General features: G+C 43.3%; 1 protein-coding gene across 1 annotated transcript in view; it reads right to left on the bottom strand.

Annotated features, from left to right (window-relative positions):
* Positions 1 to 22740, bottom strand: part of NUP93 (nucleoporin 93) — a 305671-nt gene that overhangs the window by 132438 nt on the left and 150493 nt on the right. The window contains exon 7 of the mRNA XM_069215817.1: positions 11992 to 12084. Coding sequence (XP_069071918.1) covers positions 11992 to 12084 — 93 coding nt within the window. The remainder of the gene's footprint in view (positions 1 to 11991; positions 12085 to 22740) is intronic.

The raw sequence follows: 22740 nt of genomic DNA on the forward strand, positions 1-22740 counted from the left end.
TACTTGGGTACAATCCCTTTGGGGATTTTAGGGTCATTAGATTGCTCTCATCCCTAGGTCTTAAGTTGCTGCCACGATTAATGGGTCCAAGGCCCATTTCTGATCTCTCCCCTTCTGTAGCCAGGAACTGTCTCCCTAGAACTAATCTCTTGGCCATACTTGCTAAAAGGAGGTCCCCTTCACTGCGGCTGCCCTCAGAGTTCCCAGAGGAACTAGACTTCCCTATAGGAGACCCATATCCTGTGAGTACTATCCTTGGAGTCAAGGGCATTTAGGTCTTGTCTTCCCAAGTTAGGTGAGGGGGGGGGGGGGGGTTCATCCTTGTGAGCCCTAACTTCTTCCCCATCTGAGGGGAGGTCTTCCTCCTCAATAGGGTGTTCCTTTGCATACCCTGCCAAGAGCTCCTAGAGCTTAATCCTCGTAGGGTTGGAACCAGTTTTAATCAGTTTCAGTCTGCAGAGGGACCTTAAATCTCTCACCCCAAGACGGAGGTAAGGGGTGAGGTTGAGTTCCACCACCATGTCCTTTCAGCTGCTTATTTTATTAATAAAGTTTGGGGATTTCGTTTAAGAACTATAAACTAATTCTAGGTACTTACCCCTAACTATGGTAACATTTAAATCTTAAAAAGAAATGCTAAATGGGACTTAACCAAGGCCGTAGCAGGACCTTTAAAAATGTAGAAGATTTGTCAGTTCAAAAATTAATTGAGTCTAAAGGCAATTTTGGAACTTAGTTGTGTGATCAGATACTGTTTGAGTAGTCCAGCAAATACAAACGCATAGATCCCACCGCTGACCCACCAATGTAGGAAGCTGGGTCTGTCTATACTATACCAAAATTAGATATAGTGTGCACAGAGCTCATGGATTCCCCAGAAGCTTAACAGGCACTAAAGTAGAAGTAAACAACACTAATGCTCTCTTTCGTGGAAGTGTGATTGAGCAGCTAGGCTAATCAGTGGGTAGTGCAAAGCATTTGTTGTACACACATCGTCAAGAAAATAAGCACACACTCAATGACTAACTCCAGGCCAATTATTTTTATATAGCAAAAATATATTTTGTTACTTTATAACTAGAACTAGAAGATCTTTGTTGCAGGTATGTACAGCCGTAAATAGGTATCAAGCATATATATCAAATATACTTTATTTGGTTTTTGCTGATAAAGCAGTTTACAAGTAACTAACACCTTTCTATTTCAAAAGTTGATGGTGCAATTTTTCATAGGAGTCAATAGAGTCCTGGGGAGAGAAAGTGTTATCACAGTTAACAGATAAGTACACAATTTACGATTCCAGTCCTTGGTGATTAGGATGTCCACAGGCCAAGTTTAGGCTGACCCCAAAATGGCACCACCAGCAATGTGCGGCTAGCGGGCTGCAGAGGTCAAAGTTGCTGTCAAGTTTTCAATGGAATCCTAAGAGGACCTGTGGTGTTCAGTAGAAAGCAGATTGCAGGTAAGTACCCGTGGTTCCAGGACACAGGCCTGGGGAGTTTAGGTCCGCAACTGGGAGAGAGACAGGTCCACACCAAACACACACTCTCAGCGGTACAAGGGCATCCGGCTGCAGGGTGTAAACACAGAGATGGCCGCCCAATGCTTTTCAATGGGTCACAAAAGATGCTGCCGGCTAGGTCCAGGGGGTCGGTTCTGAGGAACCAAAGGCTGGACAAAGGCAGGAGAGGTACCCACTGGACCATCGGTCGGACTCTCCAAGGCCAGGGGGCTGCGAGTGCAGGGGTCTCCTTGGACATCGGGAATCTTTGTCAGCTCTGGTCGCGGTCAGGGGGGTCCTCTGTATGAGGCTGCATTTGTCATTGTGTTGTCCAAGAGGGGTAAACCCAGGGCGGACTCGGTCGGAATCGCCTGGGGACCTTCTCTGGACCGCTGGGCCACGTGGACTCGGGCCATGAGCATCGGGTGCAGAGTGGGCAGGGCTCAGGGATCCTGGTTGGTTCCGGAGTCCTTTTTGGAGGTTTCTTCTGGACAGGGCTGCTGTCCTCGGGAGTTCTTGGCCCTCTGCTGGGCAGATAGTCCTCTGGGGGTTTATAGAGGTTGCTAGTCCTATAGAATGCGTTGCTTTTTGAAGCAGGAGTCTTGAAGCTGCAGACAGGTCGATAGGGCTGGGGCCAAGTCAGTTGTCGTCTGGAGTCTTCACTGCCTGGGATCGGCTTTGCAGTCCTTCTTTCTTGAGGGCACCAGGAATCTGGTGAGTAAGGTTCTGGGGTGCCCCTAAATACTAGATTTAGGGGTGTTACAGGGCACAGCAGTAGCTAATGGCTACTGTGCCTGAGGGTGGCTACACCTTTAGTGTACCCACTCCCATTGAGGAGGGGGGCACATTCCTATCCCTACTGGCCCCACTCCTCCAAAACAAGATGGAGGATTATGCAAGGATGGGGTCACTTCAGCTTTGTACATCATAAGGGTGGTCCCAGCTGCAGTGGTCCTTGTTTTACTAATTTTCCTGCCGGACCTGCCACCACAAGTGGGGCCTGCTCCAGGGGGCTGGCATCTCCACTAGCTGGAGGGCACTGTAACAAGAGGCCTGAGCCTTTGAAGCTCACCACCAAGTGTTACAGTTCCTGCAGGGGGGAGGAGTGAAGCACCTCCACCCAGAGCAGGCTTTGTTTCTAACCCCAGAGAGCACAAAGGCTCTCACCCCATGAGGTCAGAAACTTGTCTGTTAGTGGCAAGCCATCACAGACTGGTCAGTCATGCACTAAAGGGTTAGGTACAATACAGGTGGCATCTCTAAGATGCCCTCTGTGTGTTTTCAACAGTAAATCCAAGACTGGCATTGGTGTGGGATTATTGTGCTGGGAAGTTTGATACTAAACTTACCAGTCTTCAGTGAAGCCATCATGGAGCTGAGGAGTTTGTAATGACAAACTCCCAGCCAATGTACTTAATACGGCCACACTGCACTTACAATGTCTAAGAATAGCCTTAGACACTGTAGGGGCATATTGCTCATGCAGCTATGCCCAAACCTGTGGTATAGTGCACCCTTCCTTAGGGCTGAAAGGCCTGCTGAATGGGTGACTTACCTATGCCACAGGCAGTGGTTTGTGGGCATAGCACCCTGTAAGGGATGCAATGTCGATTTTACCTTTTTCTCCTACCAACACATACAATCTGAAATGGCAGTGTGCATTTGTTTGGTGAGGGGTCCCTTAGGGTGACAATATATGCTGCAGCCCCCAGGGACCCTCCCTGGTCACAGAGTCATTAGTACCTTTTACCCTTTCCACCAGGAATCTGAAGAACAAGGTTCAGGCGTGCCCCTAAATATTGGAATTAGGGGGTGTTACAGGGGTCAGTGGGCAGTAGTCAATGGCTACTGACCCTAAAGACGGCTACACCCTTCCTGTGCCCCCTCCCTTTCGGGAGGGTGGCACATTACTAACCCTAATGCCTAACATCCTCCAAATCAAGAAGGAGGACTCTGAAGAGCATGGTTCACCTCATCTATGGGTACCATAGAGGTGGTCCCTACTGGGGTGGACACTCCACTTGCTTACTAATTTTCCCACTGGACCTGCTACCAAAAAGTGGGGTTTGGTCCGGTGGGCGGGCATCTCCTGTGGTTGGAGTGCCCTGGGACAGCATAACAAAAGTCAGGAGCCTTTGAGGCTCACCACCAAGTGTTTCTGTTCCTGTAGTGGGGAGGTGTGAACCACCTCCACCCAGAGTAGGCTTTGCCCCGACTCCCAGGAGCACAAAGAATCTCACCTCATGGAGTCATAAACTTGTCTGATGGTGGCAGGCTGGCATAGACTGGTCAGCCACACACTAGAGAGCTGGGGGTATTGCAGGGGGCATCTCTAAGGGCCCTATGTGTGCATTTCTCAATAAATCTGACACTGGCATCAGGGTGGGTTTCCTGAGCTTAGAAGTTTGATACCAAACGTCCCAGCATTCAGTAAAGCCATCAGGGAGCTGTGGAGTTCGAAGTGACAAACTCCCTTCCCATGTACTCAATATGGCTGCACTGCATTTACAATGTCTAAAAATTGACTTAGACACTGTAGTGACACATTGCTCATGCAGCTTTGCCCTCATCTGTGGTATAGTGCACCCTGCCTTAGGGCTGTAAGGCCAGCTAGAGAGTAACTTACCCATGCAACAGGCAGTGATTTGTAGGCATGGCACCCATGGAGGGATGCTATGTCTACCTTACCTTTTTCTCTACACCAGCACACAATCTGCAATGGCAGAGTGCATGTGTCTGGCGAGTGGTCCATTAGGGTGGCATAATACAAGCTGCAGCCCTCAGAGACCCTGCCTGGCCACAGGGCCCTTGGTACCACTGGTACCTTTTACAAAGGACTTGGCTGGGTGACAGAGGTGTGCCAATTGTGGAAGCAATGGTACAGTTTAGGGCTGGGGTCTGGTTAGCAGGATCCCAGCACACACAGAGTCAAGTTAGCATCATATATCAGGCAAAAAGTGGGGGCTGATCATGCCAAGAGGAGCACTTTCTTACACACTCTTCAAATTTACCACCGTTACAACAATCTGCTCATGCGAAACTATCACTTACATCTAGTGTACCCTGTTAATAAATCAGGGACACTTTCAGAAGTGGCGAAAACCTTCATTTGCTGATCCACCAAAAAACAGGGGAACTTATAACCCAATCTGCTGGGGATACAACAAACAGAAGGAAACCAACTGAAAGAGTAAACATAAACAAAAGATTGGCAGGCGAAAGCATATTGGTAAAAAAATCACTTAAGGGCAGCCCAGGGCTACCAAGCCTTAATTCTATTGCTGAGATACTGGATTTACTGTCTCTGGCAATCAGTGCTGGAGTAGGCCGAAGAAGCCAAATCTTCGGGAGTTCCGCATGCACCTCTGTAGCATCTGAGGCTGCAGATCGAGCGGGCCATCAAAAGCTAATGTGAGTTTAAAAACTTCTATGCGCTTGGTCACATGATACTGCAAGAACCCTGTCGGCCAACTTTAAATGTCCCAGCGTAATAAGTGAAAAGAAAAAAGGGTAGTCCCCAATACCAAAACTACTAATGGTTCTTGCCTGAAACTGACTTCTGGCTATTTGTTAAACTATTAATTATTGTTGGAACTGTATTAACAAACCAAATCACATACAAAAGGCTTTTGTTAGACCTGTCACAGGGAGATACAAGAACTCTTTCAGACATCTTAAAAAATCTGAAAAACAAAATGTGTGCTGCATGCTTGGCAGATAAACCCATACACTTGGATAAACCAATGGATAACAGTCCAGCACAATAGAGAAATGGCAGGAGTTAAATCAATGAAATATACTACTAACCAACCAATATGGAGCTTATGCATGTAACCCATATCAGCCATGAAAACTTTAACTAATACATTTATAGAGAAAATCTTGATTAACCCCTTCGCTGCCAGGCCTTTTCCCCCTCCTGTGCCGAGCCTTTTTTTGGCTATTTGGGGCAGTTCGCGCTTAGGCCCTCATAACTTTTTGTTCACATAAGCTACCCACGCCAAATTTGCGTCCTTTTTTTCCAACACCCTAGGGATTCTAGAGGTACCCAGACTTTGTGGGTTCCCCTGAAAGAGACCAAGAAATTAGCCAAAATACATTGAAAATGTTGTTTTTTTCAAAGAAAGGGGAAAAAAGGGATGCAGAAGGCAGCTCATGTTTTTTTCCCTGAAAATGGCATCAACAAAGGGTTTGCGGTGGCAAGATCACCATCTTCCCAGCTTTCAATACAATTTTGACATTTTACTGGGACATATCCCATTTTTACTATTTTTTTGTGCTTTCAGCCTCCTTCCAGTTAGTGACCAAAATGGGTGAGAAACCAATGCTGGATCCCAGACACCTAAACATTTCTGAAAAGTAGACAATATTCTGGATTCAGCAAGGGATCAGTTGTGTACATCCTACAAGTGTTTCCTACAGAAAATAACAGTTGAAATAAAAAATTATTAAAATTGAGGTAAAAAACAGCCATTTTTCTCCAGTTTTACTCTGTAACTTTTTCCTGCAATGTCAGATTTTTTAAAGCAATATACTGTTACGTCAGCTGGACTCTTCTGGTTGGTTCATCAAGAACTCTAGGTACCCAGAGCCAATAAATGAGCTGCACCTTGCAATGGGTTTTTATTCTATACCGGGTATACAGCAGTTCATTTGCTGAAATATAAAAAGTGAAAAATAGGTATCAAGAAAACCTTTGTATTTCCAAAATGGCCACATGATAAGTTGTTGAGAAGCAGTGGTTATTTGCACATCTCTGAATTCCGGGGTGCCCATACTAGCATGTGAATTACAGGGCATTTCTCAAATAGACGTCTTTTTTACACACTGCCTTACATTTGGAAAAAAGAAATGTTGAGAAAGACAAGGGGCAATAACACTTGTTTTGCTATTCTGTGTTTCCCCCAAGTCTCCCGATAAAAATGGTACCTCACTTGTGTGGGTAGGCCTAGCGCCCACGAAAGGAAATGGCCCAAAACACAACGTGGACACATCACATTTTTTCACAGAAAACAGAGGTGTTTTTTGCAAAGTGCCTACCTGTGGATTTTGGCCTTTAGCTCAGCCGGCCCCAGGGGGGGCAGAAATGGCCTAAAATAAATCCCAACCCCCCCAGGGAGCGACCCTTGCCTACGGGGTCGCTCCCCCTGCGTGACATTGGCGCAAAAAAAAAGATCCCCGGTGCCTAGTTGTTTTGCCCCCCTTGGGGGCAGATTGATCGAAAATAGGCCGATCTGCCCCGGCAGAAAAGGCCTTAAAAAAAGCTTGCCTTACAATCCGGCTTTTGAAACGCTGAGAGAGACTTCAAAGGGAAGGAAATTCCTTTCCTTCCCTTTGAAGCCTCTCCGGCCTCCTCCACGTGATCGGGAGAGAAATGCAAGGCATTTCTCTTCCGATCGCACTGGAAGCTGAACTTCCAGCGCGATGGGAGGAGAGGCCTCTGTGACAATCAGCGCGCGATCGCGTGCTGACGTCACAGGGGGGTGGGGGGTGGGGGGGGGGGGGAGTCTGGGGTGGAAGGGGGAAGGGCTTCCCCTTCCATCCCTGCCTTGGGGTGGTGGGGTGGAACCCCACAGAGGGAGTGCTAGCGCTCCCTCTGGACTCTGTGCCCAGGACGTAATGGTTACATCCTGGGCACACGAGCACTGTGCCTCAGGACGTAACCATTACGTCCTGGGCACAGAAGGGGCTAATAAAAAACATCTTGAATTAGACAAAGTAACTGTACAAAACATCTTAATTTAAACAAAGCATGTAAATTATACAGAGTAATGGTACGGAATTACTAATTATTACATGGAGCTAGATGTAATATACCCTCAATATGATGATTGTCAAATACCATATATTCCTTTGTATCATCAAGTGTTAAAAACAGCTTCCATAGTTACATCAAGAACATCATTCTGTACGGTTAAAAAAAATTCTTCACCTCTTAGCTAACAGGCCTCTGTTAGACCTAATCCGGCCCACCCCGAGACACCAACACAACTTTATATGTTGAAAAATATCTTGAGTACATGAAGCCCTATGTACATATCTACAAATGTGTTTAAAACGAAAGCAAAGTTGCATCTTGAATCCAGATAAACACTGTTTATTCATAGTGCATATCAACAAAAAAACAATTTCGAGATACATAGTCTATAGTAACATCTACTACTCTAGTACCGGTTGGTGGTGCATGAATTATGTTAAAGAGCCCAAATCTCATACAAATCATAGAGATCAGGTGTGGTTGTCCCGAATCTGTCGATTATAATTTCTTCTGTTCTGTTAAGTATCAACACCAGGGAACCTCCTCTCTGGTTTCTTTCCGCTACATAAAGTACTGACCAACGGATATCATTTCTGTATGTTTCAAGTTTTTATAATGGTGCACCACCTGTCACTCCATATCTAACTCTAAATCTGTTTTGTAGCATTTGTGCTTTTACAGATTGTGTAGTATGACCAATATAAACAAGGTCACATGGACAATGCCACAATATATCACATTTCATTAATTAAAATTGGAAAACTTAATGTGTCTTGACATTAAGCGTGATAGTTTTGGTATCTTTAGTGAACTGGCAAGCTGCACAGATATTGCATTTGAAGTGTCCTATGACTCGGGGACAGTTCCATTATTTCAAAGAGATCTTTCTTCTTCTTGCTTGGGCTTGCAGATTGGACAATCGATCTTGCAAATTGCATCTCTTTTTTACATGAAAACATAGTTTCAGAATTCTTAGTGAAGTCAATATCTTCCAGTTCTACTCTATTATTCTCTTTACTTTGTTGGCTTTAGGTTTATAAGTGATAATGCAATAAGTAGAGTCTCTTCCTGATGTGTGTTTGGGGACAAGCAGTGTCTCTCTCAGTGTAAACCAAGCTCTCATAGAGGCAGCCTTCTAGGATAGCCTCTATTGACTAATTTGCAGATTAAAATGTTGGCATTCTCAAAGTAATCTCTCCTGTCAGAACAATTTTTCCAAATGTGGAAAAAGTGTCCATATGGCAAGTTTTCTTTCAACATAGAAGGGTAGTAGCCACTGGAAAAATGCAGAAGGGTGTCGAAGTCATTGGGTTTGGTGCAAAGACTGACTTCTAAATGCCCTTCCTTTCCCTTAATCCAAAGATCCAAAAACATGACTTTTTTAGTGTCCCTTCACATAATGAATTTAAGATCAGCTGTCCTCAATTTAAGCCTGTCATTTAATGCTACAAGTGTCTGTTTGTCCCCTACACATACCATGAAAATATCGTCGATGATCAGTAACTGATGTCTGATATTGGTTCAAGCATGGGTTTTCATTGTTATAAATCCATCCCCTTTCAAAACAATCCACGACCAGATTTGCTACCTCCAGTGCAAAGCTGCATCCCATTGCCACACCTTTTATTTGCAAATATAGGTCTTCTTTGAATACAAAGAAATTATTCTTCAAGCATTGTGTAGCATGGGGCACCAAAAACACAGTTGGAATGGGAGGACCGAACATGTTTCTAAAGTAGCTCTCATCACCTGTATCGCTTCACTGTAGGGGATATTCAAATAAAGTGCCTCAATAGCTAAGGTCACTAAATTCTTCTTACTACCATCAAAGGTCAAACCCTCCGCTTCATTGATGACATCCACAGAGTCCCTAAATTAGGCCTGTGTGTTAATCGCAAATGGTTTTAAAAAGACATATGTTATTGTGCCAATCCCTCTAGGAGATAATGGGTCTGCCCAACGTGTTGATAAAGATCCTTAAGAATTTTAGGGTGGAGGTATATAACCGGAGTTCTGCAGTCCTTCCGTTTTACAAATTCAAATTCTTTTTTTTACAGATCCACCCTTTTTCTAATGCTTCTGTAGTAAGCTCTTGGATCGTGCCCGCTAGTTCGCTAGTGGGGCCTTCCTTTATTAGAGAGTAATGGGCCTGGCTGTATAATTGCTGCATGCTGTCCTGACCCTATCTGGAGCTGTCCCATACCACTATGCCTCCCCACTTTGCCTGCCAGTTTTAACAAGATGGCCATACGGAGTAGGACAGGAGCCTAAAATAAAAACTTGCCCCTAACAAGAGGGTTATCAAGCATATTATAAGACTGATAATCTACATGGAAAAGGCAGAGTGAGAAATGGATGACTTCTCAGGATATAAATTATGGAACGTACGTAAAAATGGCAAATTCCATACTCTGATTATTTGAACTGACCATGGAACTCGCAGCTTTTAGGACATTTCTTAGAGACATTGTGCTTTAAAATGCCTATGCTGCCCCAATGATTTTATTTTTTAATAGGGCTCGCTGAGGTGAAGATCCAGAGAGAGAACCGGGCTCATATGTCAGACAAAATATAATTGGAATATTCTGAAAGGGTTTCATAAGAAACACACTTAAAGATAATAGCTCAATCAATCTTTCAGATAAACTGTGCATTTAAATGCACATACGGATCAACATCTAAAATAACATTTAAAGGGCAGGAGATTGGGCTCAAGACTATCTTTTCGATAGATGAGGAAGGGAAATGTTCTATTCTTGGATCACAATCCAATCCATCTACGCCACTGCAAACCCATGTGACAGTACCCTAGCCATATCCTTATAAACTGTCCCCTTATGAAGGGCTTCCTAGCAACAGCTTTGTAGGACAGGTTCTCCAAAAGAAGGTGAGCAACAACTAGCTTTTTAAGAAAGAGTAACTCAAGCTCAGTGAGCGTAGGGAGGGTGCAACACCTGCCCTCCCTATGTGAAAAGGAACTTCCTGGCAGAGGTGGATGTGCTCCTTCTGAAGTAGATGGAAAAGTTCCAAGAACCAGATTGCCTAATGCAAGTGCACTCAGGCTGTTTTCACTCTCTGAGGGGCCATTCTCCTTTTATTCTGAGATGGAAACCCAGTAATATTTTTTTACATCTAGGAAGAGCAAAAACCCTTCTCTTCTTTGATGCTCTTAGAGAACTTTGAGAAATTATAGGCAATTTCCATTTACATACAAGTCTAAGCACATCTGCTATAGATACTGAAAGACGGATTTCTCTATCCTTATTGGAAGTGCTTGAAAAAAATCTCTGTCCGTCTGACCATCATTTTTATCTTGGCTATTCTGTTTAACCAAGAAATACACAGATTTCAACAAGTATGCAAGTCTGGGATGGCACCTCCACATGCCTTTCCCAAGGCCCTGGGCATCCAATATGGAACCCACATACCTCCATGTACTGGACCACGAACACACGTACATACATTAAAGCATACACACAACCACATGTGCATTGTACAGCACTACATACTAACATGATGTATGCCAAGGGAGAGTTAGGTACCCAGCAGCAGCACTTTATTTGAGTGGACCAGTAGGCTTCACTCCAGTGGCACAAGTAAAAAAGCCTGTTCGCTCTACAGATCATCATTCCATCAGGGCACGCACCTATAATCTCACATTAACCTATAAATTAATAGAACTCTACTGCATGACTTCAACAGTCTCCTCTATGCCGAACCAGCCGGTCTGTCATATACTAAAGCGAGAGGGATCACATTTTCTACCTAGAAACAAATCTACCCAAATGCTGTCCTCTCATATTTCTTTTTTCTCTGTGTTTAAGATACACACCTAGTTTTCCTCCCCCAAAGAGACCCGAAAATATATTTTCTCTCTAATCCTTTCCTCATATCCATCCACACTTGATCTGCCAGTGCCCACATCAGTGGTATAACGAAGGTCCCCACGGTGTGGCGATGGGGGCAGCTCCAGGGAGACCCTCAGCACAGTACCCTGGCCTGAGAGCTTCTGAGTGTGTCTGGGGGGGGACTCCATGTACTGTGGGGCCACCTCAGGTTTCGTTGCACCACTGGTTTCCATATAACATAATTTACAGTAAAAAGTTTTCTTTTCACCATTGTATCTCAACCTAGTTTAACCCCTTTGTAAGTACAAATATTTATGGTCTTGGTTTTTGTACTCTTAAATATAAACATCTTGAAAAAGTCCTTGGCTTGCAGGTCGCTATGTGGCAAAGCATGTGTTGGCTGGACAATGAAAAGAAGTGCAAGTAACATTCACCAAACTGGAATCAAACTACAGAATAAATTCAAGGGAATCAGAAGTTACACTGAAGAATCATACAGTCATCATATTAACATACCACTGAAACAAAGCAAACAAAAAATTATGGCTAATATCTTTTATTGGTTTACCTCTACTACATTGTCTTTTTAAAGGTATTTTATTTAGGAACAACCAAAATTACTGGGGAATCGGCAATACTCATTAGGTATTACTAATAAACACAGAAGCAAGTGTATTACAAAAACAATGCATCACACTTAAAACATTCATTAAAAAAAAAAAAAAAAGTTTACACAATCATAAAATGCCAGAAAGGAGAATTTCGCTTTCAAAGCATAAAATTCTGATTGTCCAAATACATTCTCAAAAATCTGCCTAAAACACCACGTTGGTACATTACAAGGTTAAAATGCAAAACAAATATAGCACTATTACAGCCTTTACCTTGTCATCTAGCCGTGCAGCAACAGAAGTGCAGAGGTCTACCAGGTTAGGCTGCAAATGACCATTCACAATCTTCTCATTGTACACATAAATCTAGAGTGACAACAAAGATAGAAAGTTTTATACATTTCTGCTAATTCTGTTCAAATTAAAAATGTCCCCGGGTAAACAACGGCTGAAATAGACCAGATACGATATGCAATATAGGTTTGACATCGAGTCATGTACTAAAACCATTGAAAGTGTGTTGTTCTGCTTTTATTTTTTCGGTTTGGAACTGTTCATCTGTAAAGTTAGCAATGGCAACGATATACAAATTTAAAGAAAAACTGATACAGGAAAACACACACAAAATATATCACTATTAACAGAGGTACAGGTACAGCAATAAACTGCAAGTCTCATATCTCCCACCATGATCATAAGATGTGTGGTGTAAAGGATCTCAATATTCTCCACATGTTGATTCAGAATATATGAAAGCCATAAAAACATTTGCAAGTAATGATATAGGAATTCACACAGCCTATTACTTGTACCATTTGCACATTTCTCTGCATTCTTTTAACCCACCCCTCTATTCGGTCTTATTTTATTTTGAACTATGCAACGAGTAATGAGCAGTCAAGTTAACATGTGAAAAGACAGTTCTAAGCAAACCACGTACACTATAGTCCACTTCATGATGGCCCCAAAAAAGTCGCTCCGCCCCACTACTTGTGTCCAATGCCTGTAACTGAAGGGCATTATTTGCTAACACCACAATTCTGAAGTTGAGTCACCAGGGTAATTCTGCAAAAAATTCTTCAGTACCGCCCTGACAGGTAAACTACTGTAATTCCTTTTATTTGCACCTTCCTGCATATTTACAGCATTGTTGGCAAACGGTGTAAAATTCAGCTGTATGACTTATCCTGAGTATTTAACATTTATAAAAATCAAATTGAATGAGCAGCCAGATTTGTGATAAATATTAAGGAAATTTATTTTTTGGAAATTGACCCTTCCCCTGCCTAAAGTCTCTGGAGACCCGTTTGTATTTGCTTTCCCACTACTTTCAGCCATCATTAAGCATTCAAATAGGTGTGAACAGGTGCAAAATGCCTCCCAGAAGCAAACCATAGGCTGACTTTAATGAGCAGAAATTGCCCTTCTGAATCCGACATAACATACAAGGTGGGGCTGGGAGTATCCTTTTTAACATTACAGTGTCAAACCCTGCTTGACCGATATAAAGGGGTATTACATATAACAATTGGGGCACACTTCAAAGAGTGAAAACAGAATGCCAAAACAATTTGTCTACATAGACTGACTGGTTGCTGGAATATCCTCCTTTGCTCTACCAGACTTCTGAATCAGGTTTACAGGGGGTATAGTGACTGTCTCAAACTAGATGTTAGAGCTATATGAAGGAGGGCACTAGGAATCCAAAGTACATTCCCCCCACAGCCCTCCAGCCCTCAGAACCCACGTTTAGGGTGGCCAAAGAATCCTGCCATCTTGGAAACATCCAAAGTGGGTCGGGGTGGCCCTCAGAACTTTTATCTCATTGGTTTGGGCATGCCCAGGAGTCATTCCCACCACCAGCTCGTGCCAGACAAAAATCTGGTATCCCCAGGCACATACTTCAGAATACTCCAGAGGAAGATCAGATGAGGTCTGAACCTGCTGTCTACGACCTGAGACGAGCTGTGAATGGTTTGAACCTGCCCTCTCCTGTACCCAAGAGACAGCAGTGGTTTCCAAGGCTCATACGGCTGACCTCTGGTTAAAAGAACAGGGACACAACAAACTACAAAAGGTCTTCTCCAGCACCTGTCCAGCTGACCAGTGGCAAATACACCTGGACTGGACTCTTCTGTGTAGCCTCTACCTCACAGCCTTCAAAGCTCTAAGTGCCTCTCCTGAGGTCCTGGGGTGCATTAGAAGTGTACTCCTGTGGGTCTTGAAGGACTAAATGTCAGAAGATAAAATGTCTGACAGGTACAAACCTGGTTTATGTGTCCGAAATGTGCTCCATCGAGGTCAGCATCAAATGGTGCATAGGTCCTGGTCTACTGCAACAGTACACAGTCATTGGCCCTTTGTGTTTTTTGGCACTTCTACTATAAACCTTTTTTTTTTTTAAATCTCAATTTCCCCTTATTGGATTTATATCATTTTGGTCTAATGAATAATTTACCTGTAGGTGTAGTTTTGCATCTTGAAGAATTTTCGGGCTTCGGTACTGTGCATTATGCTGCCATCTTGAGGTTGGGTCCAGAATTCTCTACTTCTTGTAGTCTTTTGTTGCTTCTAGGCGTCGACAGATCCCCCATTTGGTGCTTCCTGTGATGTCCTACGCCCTCCCCTGAAGCTCCCACCTTTAGACGCTATCTTTTTTTTTTTGTCTGTTTTCTCCTTCCATCTTCTCATAGTGGCGGGAGGGTTACTTGTGAATCCAGAAAAATTTTCAAGCTGCAAAACTACACCTAAAGATAACAAACTATTCGTTTTGCAGCGTGAATCTTTTCTGGATTCACATGCTGTAGCGATTTGTTAGTTTTGCGGTGGTTGGGTTGAAGATTGATTTAAATTTGTAAACAGTTGTTTTAACACCTTTTGTCCCTCCTGAGCTTCCTTGTTCATTTCAATGTCTATGCATTAGTGTCTTCTGAAGGTGTGTAGAGAAGACCACGGTGCTGTCATACATATATCTTTTAATAATGGTGTGCTTGCTAAAAAGGAAATAGTTGTTCCTTTTTTTCTTGTTGAGTGTGCTTGTGGGGTTGAATTTAGTTTCACCCCTGCTCCTGTGTGGCATAGTCGAATAGGTTGTGTGATCCATCTGCTAATGGTCCCTTTAGTTATAGCTTTCTGCATATTGTTGTCTGCAAAGGAAACAAATAGTTGGTCTGTGTTCCAGCTTGACCTTGTCCTTTCACTGTAGAGCTTTACAGCACGTCTTGCATCCAGCTTATGTAATGCTCTCTCTGTTAGATTTTTTTGGGTTTTGAAAATAAACTCTGTATTTGTACAGTTTGATTTATGTGGAACTGCAACACTATCTTGGGTAGAAACGGTGATTCTGTCCTTTTGAACCTGTAAATATGGTTCTTGAATTGTTAGTGCTGGTCTCTCACGCATCCTGTAAAGAGTTGTAATAGCCACCAAAAATGCAGTCTTTTGTGTGAACATCTTTAGTGTGACTTTGTGTAAAGTTTCAAAGGGTGTTTTCATTAAATGAGTAAGTACCACATGTAAATTCCATGTGGGTGAGGGTACTTTCCTTAGTGGTGCCATTCTGTTTGCCCTTCTAGAAATCATTGTACTACTGGAGCAGTGAAGAAGCTTCTTCCTATGTGACCGCTTGTGTAGGTCACTATTGCAGCTAAGAGTACTTTTAAAGATGCATGTGTTAACTTGTAGTCTAGTAGGTATGTTAACACTGTTGTTTCCCTTGTACTTTTAATAATCCACTTTTAAGTCACCATAAGGAGTATTGTTTTCATTTTGCGCTGTAGTACTTTCTTGTTAATGGCTTTCTTGTTTCTCTAAAGACAGTCATTGTGTTCTCTAGTAGTTTTAGATGACTGAACTCTAAACTTTCAGGAGCCAGACTGCCTGGCTCTAAGACTCGGGTTCTGGGTGCAATATCCTTCCTTCTGCCACTGACAACAGGTCGGGTTGCGTTGGTAGTTTTAGAATGTCCTTCTGTGCCATTTCTATCAGTTCTGTAAACCATGCCTGCCTTGCCCACTGCAGAGCAGCCAGTATTAGCATCATCTTGCTTCTCCTGCATTTGTTGATCAGTTTGTAAAACAGCGGTATTGGGGGCAAAGCATATGCAGATGTCCCTGACCAGTCTATTGATAGCGCATTCCCTAGAGGTTAGTGGAATGGTTGCCTGTATGGCAAGTTTTCTCATTTTGCTTTCCTTGGAGTAGGAAATAGACCTAAATAGATCTATTTTTGATGTTCCCTAACTTTTGAAGATCTTTTTGAGCACTCTTTGATTGAGTTCCCATTCATCAGAGCATGCTGCTTGTCTGCGCCGCCTGTCTGCTTGTATATTGCCACTGCCTGGTAGATGAACTGCTGTTACCTTTACCGTTCCTCTGCACTGCCCACTTCCAGATTTCTTTGAGCTCGCTTCGATAGTGCAAAGGATTAAGCCCCCCCCCGCTTGTTGATGTAAAACATTGTAGTTGTGTGCTTTGGTCAATATTGTTTTCCCAAATAGTTCTTTCTGAAAAATCATTTATGCCTAGGAACATTGTCTTTGGTTCCAGGATATTGATGTGCTTTACAACACCTTGTTTCTTCCCAGACTCCTCGTACTTTGAGTGTGCACATGAGCACTGCCCATCCCATATGAGAGGCATCTGTTGCAATGGTTACTGTTGGAGTTGGCTGAATAAATGCCCTTCCATGTGTGCTATGTGATTTGTTCCACCACACCATTTCCTGATGTAGTTTCTACGTGGCAAACACTAAAGCCTCCCAACTCCCTGTGGCTTGTGGCCTTGGGTCTGTAGACATTCCTGAAGTGGTCTCAGGTGTAATACTGCATATGGAATCAAAGGGATGCCTGAATCTACCTTCCCTAACAACTTTCCCACAGCCCTCACGGTCAGAGCTTGCCCCTGCTGGTAAAGGTGAGTTTTATGCAACAGTGACTGTATTCTCTTCTCACTGGGTATACTTTCCCCTGTACTGAGTTAAACCTTGCTCCTAGAAACATCTTTTCCTGTTCTGGTGTTGGAGATGATTTCTTTAGGTTTATCGAGAAACTCAGTGTGAATAATATTTTTATTACGTGTTGTACATGCTCTTTGCATTTTTGTACCAGTTTGCTCCTACCAAACAGGTGTCTAGGAAAGGACAGACATGCATTCCTTGTCTTCCTTAGGTGAGCCCTACGGCTGCAAGACACTTTGTGCAGATCACTGGTGGTGATTTTATTGCAAACACCAGTACTGTGAACTGGTGTTGAGTTTTGTTTACCACGAACCTCAGGGATTTTTTTTTTGCTTTGTATTCATTAGGATGTGCAAGTAAGCATCCTTCAGATCTATCGTTGCTGCACAGTCCCTTCTTGCAATTGTGGGATAACCTTAGGTAAGGCTGTCATATTGAATTTGTGTGACTTTATAAATGTGTTTATGAGGTCTAGCATTGGTCATAGAGACCTGTCTTCCTTTGGTATTAGGAAATATGTTGAGTAAATTCCTTTGTTGAACTCTGTTCTGGGCACTTTTTCTATTGCTGTCGTTATCATTTTTTTTTTTTTTTTACCTCTCAGTAGACGTGAGGTTTCTTCTTTTGAATGTGCCTTCTTTTCAAGTTCTCATGCTTGAGGTGGCATTAACCATTCTATGCAATATCCGAATTTTATGAAGTTTAAGAAGCATTTGTCTGACATTATTTTCCTCCACTCCTGAAGGCAGTTTTTTATTTTGCCTCCCACTGCTCTTTTATGTGAGAGGTTAGGATCTTTTAAGTTGCCTCTCACTGGTGTGGTTTGCGAGAGGCTGTGCATTTCCTTGAAGTCACTTGCTGGTGGGGGTTGTGCCTCCTCTGTTAGGCTGCCCTCTTCCCCTTGTTCTTCCTCGAAAGGACTGGCGTCCTTGTTGTTGTTATTGCCCTTGTTGTTGGGGGTGCCGGTGTTTGACTGGTACCCTGGAAAGTTTGTTGGGAAGTCCCTAATTGTAAGCTGCCTCTTTCTGTAGGCCTTCATGATGGTACATCCCCTTTTCTCATACCTCCTATAAACTGCAATGCCCCATGGAAGTTCCTGTCTCGTTGTCGATCTTTAGTTAATTTAATGTGTCATCAGCTTTGCTCCCAAACCAGCATCGAGCTCTTTGGTGCTGTTCAAAATCCCTTTAAGGATTCTTTGAATTCCTTTAGTTTTTTAAGTAAGACATCCATTTCAGCTTTGAGGCGTCTCCTTTTTCTTACGATCTCTGCCAATCTGTCTTCAGCGTTGATGCTCAACAATGTTTTCCCATTCGACGTTCAAAGAATCCTTCGATGCCATCTTGGTCATGGAGCTTCCATGCTTCTCCCGAGCCTTCTCCTTTTTTGACATCGAAGCATCTTTAACTCGACCGCCCTGCAATGACTTGGAAATTTTCACAATATTTTCTTCCAGAAGTGTCACTTTCAAGGGATCCGTGAGGTTCTGTGTCTCGGGGCCTGCCTTTGGCTGCCGAGCGCTTTGACACAGAGGCTTCCTTCAATGGTCTTGAGTCAGATTTTCAAGACTCAGATCCTTTTTTGGCGTCTCTTACTTCAGGTCTTTTCTTGGTTGCCTGGGGTTCGATGATCCTCAAGTCGGGATCCAATGTTTCTCCGTCTGCACCTTCAGTGACATTCTTATCCCCCTTACTCGACAAGCCCAGGTCTCTCTGGGATGGAGTAGAACCCTGTCTCTGCATCGTATGGTGCATTTGTCTCTACCTTTTTCTTGACCTCAGCGTCTTCGCTGTGAATGCTGCACAGGTGTTGCAGTCCTCGCTTCGATGTCTGATGGGCAGGCAAAGGTTACAGACCGGGTGTTGGTCCTTCTGTGCAAATTTGTGATGGAAATTTAGGAAGAACTGGAATGGAGTCTTCTTAATCTAGGCCATACAGGGAGCCCCCTGATCTGGCATTTCTTGGAGAAAAAAAATAGTTGAGGGAATTCATCTTCTTCTCTTTCTGGTCTTCCACCAGGACCTCTTTGTCAGTGTTCTTTCCAAAATGTGATGAATAGTTCAAAGAACTTCCTACAAATGTCTTGAAAAGCTTTTCCTTCAACGTGTTGGAGACCCTTCAGACAAGCATCCAGAGCCAATGGTGGAAAATAAATATCTGAATATGGCAACCAAAGGTGGAAGCTTCCATGAGAGGGCATACATCACAGGGAGCACCAAATGAGGGATCTGTTGATACCCAGCAACAACAAAAAAGATTAAAATGAAAAGGACTACAAGAATTGGAGAATTCCAGACCCAACTACTAGATGGCAGAATAATGCACAGCATATGAGTCCATAAATGATTCATGCTGCAAATTTTAGATTATTAAATTTAACTTCATTTTTCTAATTCAGTATGGGATTTTTATTGTGTTGCATTTTGACTTTATTACTGCTTTTGTTCTGCATAAATACCTTACACACGGCCTTAAGTTAAACCTGTCTGCTCTATACCATAGGTAGCATGGGGAGGAGCCCAAGTTATTTTGGGGGCTTTGTGTGTTTACCTTGATAAGGCCGGTGATTATTCCTTGAGCACTATTCCTGCTTTTGATCAAAATCGAGCTTCCAACCAAACAAACTCCACCTACTGAAAAAATAATAGGTACTTAAAGCAATCCAAGATCACCTGCCAAATGTCAGTGAATTTTCTAACAAGCATGTGAAAATAAAGATCGACACTAGAAAGTGCAGTTCGTTTTTCTCCACTTTGTTGGGCACTGGAGACCAGGACCAGGGTTTATCCACATTGATGGTAGTTCCATGTTATGAAAGCCTAACAACACTGTTACAAGGTGGTTAAAAATGTGCACTGAAATGCAGGCAAGCTATGTGGAAATTATAACAAGCGGTCGGGGAGGGGAACGTATTAGGTGTTCAGGCGGGCACCTCCCTTTGGAGTATGTGTGACTATAAGGGGACTCCCCCTCCCATAGACCAGAGGCAAATAGCCCAGCAGGAATAGGACTGCCGTGGTCTAGCTGCCCACAGATAGGCTTCCTTTTCTTCACTAGAGCACCTCCTAATGAGGCAATCCCCTCATACTTTAATATTTAATACATATAATTAGGGATCCCAGGCCCTGATGAATGCCCCCAGACCTCCTTTGGCTCTCGGAAGTGGGGAGGAACATGTTGGCCATTAATCAACGATTAGGTGACCCTTATAGCCATTATTCTCAGTAGGTGTCCCATCACTTCTTTTTAACCATACCAGCAGTCACCACGAATAAAGGTGTACTATTACACAGGTGACTGATTAGGTATTTTTATATTCTCCATAGCACAACTGGATCACTTGTTTATCCAGATAATTCTAATTTCAGCACTCCCTCCACGTTCTTTTAACGGTGAGGTTGAGTCTGTCCAGGTGGCACTGTCCTACCCGCATGGGGCTAGGTGGTCATATGATGAAGCAAGACATTATATAGTGTGTGAGACCACCTAGTCCATAATGGAAAATTCTTTTCCCCTTCAAAGCTACTCTTGACACACTACCAAGTCTCAAAATCTGAGATTCAAGGGCTAAGGGCAATTTCTGTGCCACTGGTCCCTTAACCACACCCCATACTCCTTGTGTATATGAAACTATACATGCTTCTTCAAGCTAGAAGCACACCTATTTCCTCATCCACCCAAGCATTAAACATTACATCTGAAGATCGATTTGCTCCAACCCATTTGGATGAACGGCATACAAGCACCTTTGGCACCATAAGCAAAATGGTGGCTGCACAGAAGGTTGGAATACACCTAATAGAGCTTAGAACTGTGCATGTGCAAGCTCTGCTAGACACTGGTCTGCCATCTGCACCGAGTCATTAAGAAACAGGTTAATTACCTGCAAAAGTATTTTCGTGGTATGAAGCTACCCTATATTAACATACTGTGCATCATTATGCTATCTAAGGGCATGGTCTATAAACTGTTGTAAATGTAAAGGTTTTTTCTCCATTGTGAGCATCGCCCACAGGCAAAGTAGAGCTACATTCACTGTGTCTGTGAAGGTGACACCACAATACCCAATACAAAGTCCAGAACTTCAAATTTGTATTTTTTTTTCACATAATCCATTCCCTTTTGCCGCTTGAACCTCATCTACGTTAATTGCAAAGCAGTATTAATTAGTGGAGGAGGGACCTTAATTGTGGGAATACGCAAAACATTGTCCAAGTACATTTTGTCCCAGCTGTGCCTCTCTTTTTCATTGCATATCTATGAGGCAGTGTTTATCAAATATGCCAACTGAATCTCACATGCTGCCATGTCAAGGTCTTGCAGTGATATGTCACCAACCAATGCTGTTGTAACCCCTTTTTTCTTTAAGGAATGTGCTTTTGGTTTTCCTTTGTATATCTGAATAGTTTGGAGTATCTATCTTAATACTATAACTTCAAATGCCAACTTTCCTTTTGTACTATGTTCTACAAGGCTTTGCTCACTATTTCTTAATATGATAGTCTCTTCAAGTATTACATGAATGGCCATCTAACAAGCAAGGTGTGGATATTTTTTTTTTTTTAACGCAAACTTTATTGGTATTTTGATAAAAGTTTCAAATTAGATTATACAGACAGATACGCTGGTGTACATAATACATAACAGTTGGTAGACAGTACAGTGAAGTTATCAAGACCACCATCAGTACAACTCAACAGTGTTATATGATGCAAAACCATCCCATTCCCACCTGCCCTCAAAAACGAACTTCTGTCTTTCTGACTGATGACTAATTAAAGGTGGGTTGCAATTCCTTTCAAGTCCACGGACATGTAATCAATGTTGGGGCCAGTGCTCGCATTCAAGTCAAGGACTATGTAGGGCTAACTGAGTGGTAACGGCTTATTGATGTGTGTGTGGGGGGCTTCCTGGGCCTGGGTTGACAAACGTTTGGGAGTCCAGACTATCTCATAGGCATAGGGCGTATGGTAAAAGACATGTCTACCCTCAACTTTCCAACTCCTCGGTCTCGCTCTGCACCCAAAATGACTAACAAAGCATCCCACTCTAATGATATCGATTTCTGTTGTAGCCCTCTATATTCTTCATGCAGGAGCGTCAGGCTCTCAGCCTGGCCCCAGCACAGCACCTCTTCTCTCCAGGAAATAACTGGAGGAATATCCAGGGTGATTTCCACTGCCTGGTCAACTTCCACTTCGCTAATAATGTAGCCACGTCCACAAAGCGTGAAGTCACTTTAGAGGCTCGCGGTCTAGGGTATAAACCCAACAGAAAGTGATCTGGTGTTAGCCCCATGTCAACACCTGTGAGGTCTGTTAAATAGACCCTTATGCCAGACCAGTACTGTGAGAGGGAAGGGAATGACCAAATCATATGGATGAGGTTGGCATAGTGGGTATGACATTAAGGGCATAGAGCCGAGGGGTATATCACGGTGAGTCTATGTGGTGTAAGATATGGTCGATGAAAGAGGAAGAATGGTATCACCTTTTTGGAGTACTGCAGAAGTATGGTCCATTCCCCAGGTGTGATGTCCCGTCCAATGTCAGGGGCCCATTTTGTTTTAAGCACATCTGACGGTATGTTGAGATGCGCACGGAGTCCCTCATACAGCCATCGGGTAAGATGCCTACCATGTCCCATTGAATGAAGGGCCTGAAGGAGTACATGTGATGCCGGCTCGGAGTTGTCCAGTGCCTAGAGTCGGCGAACACAGTCTAGTATTTTAGCATGGGTTAAGAAGAGAGTCTCTGGCAACCCATGAGCTTGCATAAAGTCTGAGTGTGGCATTAACATGCCGTTTCCAAACAGGTCTCCTACGGAACGAACTCCCTGTTCCCAGACCTGGAGTATGGCTGTTGTTATAGTACCTGAGATAGTGGGAAGTCTGCAAAGTGGTACATTCAGTGCATATGGGACCAATGCGGCCGTAGATCTCATCGCCAGTTTCCGTTATGCTAAGGCAATACATACCTGCAAAGTAGCACCTACAGGTGTCTTAGGAGGGTTCAGGCACAGCAATCTGTGTAGCAAGCCCCTCCTCAGCATTGCAGCAGTTTAATT

This window comes from Pleurodeles waltl, chromosome 12 (assembly GCF_031143425.1).
Source record: "Pleurodeles waltl isolate 20211129_DDA chromosome 12, aPleWal1.hap1.20221129, whole genome shotgun sequence".
Classification (NCBI taxonomy): Eukaryota; Metazoa; Chordata; class Amphibia; order Caudata; family Salamandridae; genus Pleurodeles; species Pleurodeles waltl.